Below are 4,830 nucleotides of genomic sequence, written 5' to 3' on the forward strand. Positions count from 1 at the left end.
TCGGAGAAGGACATGACTGTAACACTAATATCTTTCTGATTCTTATTACACCTTATTTCTGGGCAGTCAAAGTTTGTCAGTGATTCGCTTTGAGATGTTGAAACTGGCCATCCCACAATGCCGCAGCGGTTGTGGCACCCTGCATACATCACATTCTGGCTTCTTTTCTATTGCAAGTAATGAGTTCTTCATGCAACTTCCAGCAGTATTGAGCAGGCAGAGGTGACCTGCGCCCTCCTGCTGTTGCAGGTGACAGTTTTGATCTGCGCTGATGGCGACGGTAGTTTTTGTTATTTTAATTAGGAGATAAGGAACGAGAGAGCCTCTCCAGGCAGTGTGTGGTGTGTGACAGGATCCCGCTGATGAAGAGGACCCGTCTGAAGAGCGTGTCTCCCCGCTGCAGATCCACACGTTGATAAGCTGCTCTTTCTGGCAGCAGTCGCGCATTTTTTTAACACACTGAAGCTTTCGCAGTCAGTGCCTGTGTTAGAAAGCCATTTCAGTCACTAACTTTATTTCTTTTTATATATCTGATTTGATTGTATGATATCTTTCATTTTTTAGCACCCCTGAAAAATAGAACATTACAGTGATTATTCAATGATTTGACTGTCAACAGTCTGACCCAAGATTCCAACTTGTGAAAATTTTTACTGATTAGCAGTGTTGGGGAAAGTTACTTTTAAAAGTAATGCATTACAATAAAAAAAGTAACTAAAAAAGTAACTAACTGCTTTAGTTACTTTTTATGAAAATGTGTTGCGTTGCCTTTACATTAATTTTTCTCACCTATAGGCTGGGCTTTCTTGTTTTTTTTTAATAACAAATCTATTTTTGGCTAAATGAATAAGCCCTTTCTCACCAAAAGTGAAATGATTAAGCTTCAGGCTAAAGGAAATGCAAATTCACGCCTGTACAGTAGAGGGCGCAGCTCAAATAAACCTCCAGAAACATTCTGGATTACAGAAGAATAGCACACAGGAGTCCAACATTCATAAAGTGCAACATTCTTACTTCAGCAATACATAAAAATAAAGGCAAACGTGGTCATTTTTGCTTATTAGTATGGTTGAATTGGATCATCGAAGGTCAGCAGCAAAGACATTGCTTAATAAAGTATATTTGAGTAATTTAACGTTTAATTAGTGCAGGTTTGCATTATATTATGAGTTTGCATTCATTCATTTTGAGGAATACTAAATCTGTTTTTGTGCTGGTGAGATGTGCCTGATCAAATTTAGTGTAGAACTACAATAACCATGTTTGCACAGCGCACACAACGCCTCTGCACTTCTCTCAACATGAGGACAGGAGTGCTGTCAGTCAATAAATAGGAAAACAAGGTAACTTGCGTTGCATATTTGAAAACGAATCCGTTACTTGTAATGCGTTATACCCAACACTGCTGATTAGCTTTTGCACGACTACTTGTTTTTATTAGTCAACCTGACCAGCAAAGTAGTTAGTCAGTGGGTCAGTGTTTATGTTTGCCTTTTGTAAATTTTCCTAAATTCAGGAATTACATTCCCTTCCTGTTTTTCTCTCATTACCTTTCCTCCCAACAGCTGGTCTGAAAGCACAGCTCATCTTCCCCTCTGAAGCTCAGTCAGTGTGTTTGAGAGCTAACAGAGAGCTTTAATTAATTGTCCAGCTTCCCTACTGAAACAATGTCCTAATTCTGCCATTTAGCATCTGCGTATCATGGTTTGTTGTTATCTCGGAAGCCAGATTTTTTGTAAATAGTCATTTTTAAAACTTTAATCTCTTGAATGGCAAATGAAGTGTGGCTGAAATCCTTCCGTGTGTGAAGATAAATGCTATCGAGCTTAAACCCCTTCCACTGACTTCCATCTATCCCTCCCTGCTTTTCTTTTCCTGTCTACTCTGAGTATATTTAAAATGATCAAGCAGAATGTTTGATCTGAACTCCAAATGTTAGATGTGCAGTAGACCTTAAAGATATACCATGCCTTTAAAGCAACATGATTAATTAAAGCTAAAGTGTGTAACATCACCACCCAAAAAGAGTGATTTTTAATTCCATTATCTTCTATTAATTGGACAGATTGTACCTCCCCAAACTCTCACTATTTTTACCCAATGTTGCTGTGTCTGTCTGTCAGTAATGTTTTTCTGCAAAAGTGTTTATGAATTTATGGCTGTCTTGGAGTTTCCGGTATAATTTCCAGATAAAGTAAAATTAGCATTTGATGGGGGAAAAAATACAATTCATAAGTGTGAAAATGTAAAATAAAAAATCACAATTTTCAGTTTTCAGTTTTATATACATTTTTCTATTTTAAAATGCTATTTATTTCTGTGAATGCAAAGCTGAATTTTCAGCAGTGTCACGTGATCTTCCAGATGCTGATTATGCTGCTCAAGAAACATTTCTTATTATTATCATTGTTAAAACCTGGAAACCGTGATACATTTTTTTTTTCAAAGATTATGTGATAAATAGAAAGTTCAAAAGAATAGCGTTTATTTTGTTAAATTTAAGTTCCTATGCCATACTAACTTGCAAAAGTTATGACATAGGAAACTAGTATGTTAATATGCTATAGACAATTTTGTTTATAATTATATAAAACATAAAGTACGAGTAAGTAAGAAGAGGCTGATCTCAAAACTAGCATTTGCACAGTTATTGCTTATTGAGTGAAACAACACAAATCATGGTCCTCATGTAACCACCCACAGCATAAGCACACCACCACTCTTCTGCACAATGGTAACCTCAATACTCAAAAACATAACTGAACTCTTTACTGAAAAATAACACTTAATTTCAAAATTTACTCTCCTAATTCAGTCCCATGCAAAGCATGCTGGGAACTACAGATCCACTGCCCAGGTAGTTATATCAACAAAAATGATTAATGTAGCCCCAACACAAAATGATTAAGTTATCTTCCATTTTACAAGTTTAAGTGGATTTAACAATGAATTTTGTGACAAAATGTTTAAGAACTGTGTTACAAATTTGAACAAGCAGCAATATATAATATAATATAATATTAATATAACTGCATCATAACAATGATCAAACTACTTTTACAAGAAAAACGTTTGCATACATTTTAAACTGAAGTGGCTAAATGCAGCAGTAATGATGTGTCTATTATTCTCTGTCACACAGGTGGTCAGTTGTGGTGCACCACTACCAAGAACATGATGGAAGGCGAGGAGCTGGTGGCATTTGCAGTGGACTTTGACTCTCGATTGCAGGCGGTCAATCACATGTCTCTCGGTGAGGGCATGTACCCAGCACGCCTCCTGGACACCATCCAGCTCCTGCCCCAGCAAGCTGCCATGGCCTCCATATTACCTACAGCTATAGTCAACAGTAAGTTTAGTCAACTCTTTCTGTTTACACGCAAACTCAATAAATGTCCACTGGCATCATAAACATGTATGTGTCGAATCAAGACTAATAACTGTCAATGTACTTGTACTATAAAGCTGTAGGGTTTGGTCTTGCCGTAAAACTTGGCCCCGATATTGCTGCATATGGGGTTTCACCTGTTCCGGCGCTGCACCGTTAAGCACTCCAACCAATCATTTGAGCCAGTTCAGAACAAACTACACTGAAAACAGAGTATGCGGTAGTTATTCAGAGATTAACCTCTACTGGAGGAACAAGATGTTCTGCCCTTCCGTTTAGGGGTACAGTAAACATGTCTGGACTCTGACCAACCTTGTAATTGCAAAATTCAAGCCATTTGCAAATACTTTGTTTGTTGACTTTATCAGTGAGGTCTGGAGTTCAGCTTGACACAGAAGATGCTGCTAGCAGATGGTGCAGTGTTTTCATTTGCCCTTGAGGAAAGGGCACAAGCCTACTGGAATCATCTCTGTTGCCATGCAACATCACAGCAGAATTGTTATTTAAAACCATTTTATTAGACTATTTGAGTAACTTCATCTTCTTCCATCAGCCGTAAATATGAACTGACATACAGCCGTCCCAAACACTCCTAATGCCCCTTCTGATATATCCCCTATAGGGATGGGATTAAGGAACTGCACAATTCCTCCATTCCAGTTCCACTTCTGAAGAACAAATGAAAAGGAAAAAGAAATACAATTCCATAGCCAAATGGAAGCCATAGCCAGAATTTCATTAATAAATACATTTGGCAATAACTATATAATGAATGACATTAAACAAATAAAAATAAAAAAATTAATATAGTTTACATGCTTGCAACTGTGTTTCAGAGGACATCTTCCCCTGTAAAGCATGTGGGATATGGTACAGGAGTGAGAGGAACCTTCAGGCCCACCTGATGTATTACTGCAGCGGGCGGCAGAGGGAACCAGATAATGTCCCAGAAGAGACTGAAGCCAATTCCCACCAAACTCCCAGTATCTGCCCTTTCCCACAATGCAACAAGAGCTTCAGCAACCCACGTGCTCTGGAGATGCACTTGAGCTCACATAGTGAGTACAGGGTATTCTGTTATCATAATTACAGTACATTTTGACTGTTACATTTTTTTTTCTCACAATCAATGAACATAAAAATTGCATAGGTAACTTTTTAATTGTTAATTTAACTTGCTCATCACCCATATTTTGTACTCATTTAGCAGTCACAAAAATAGTAAATCAGCAGCCGAACCCAGCCAACCTGAACATTAATGACAAATGATTAATTAAATGATGATTAATTATGTAAACAATTTCATATTATATTAATATTATACTATTAGTTTCACGGCATGTTTAGTAAATATACACAAACAGATCTATTGCATACACAATGTAAAATTAGTGGAAATGCTAGACTGACAAAAAAACAACTGTCTTTTTTCTTTCTCATAG

General features: G+C 37.3%; 1 protein-coding gene across 3 annotated transcripts in view; it reads left to right on the forward strand.

Annotated features, from left to right (window-relative positions):
- Window positions 1-4,830, forward strand: part of zfpm2a (zinc finger protein, FOG family member 2a) — a 169,614-nt gene that overhangs the window by 161,296 nt on the left and 3,488 nt on the right. For all 3 annotated transcript variants that reach the window (XM_081389580.1, XM_081389581.1, XM_081389582.1), the window contains 2 exons: window positions 3,143-3,349; window positions 4,225-4,446. In XM_081389580.1, the coding sequence (XP_081245706.1) occupies window positions 3,143-3,349; window positions 4,225-4,446 (429 nt within the window). The remainder of the gene's footprint in view (window positions 1-3,142; window positions 3,350-4,224; window positions 4,447-4,830) is intronic.

This window comes from Scardinius erythrophthalmus, assembly GCF_964197995.2.
Source record: "Scardinius erythrophthalmus genome assembly, chromosome: 16".
Taxonomy (NCBI): Eukaryota; Metazoa; Chordata; class Actinopteri; order Cypriniformes; family Leuciscidae; genus Scardinius; species Scardinius erythrophthalmus.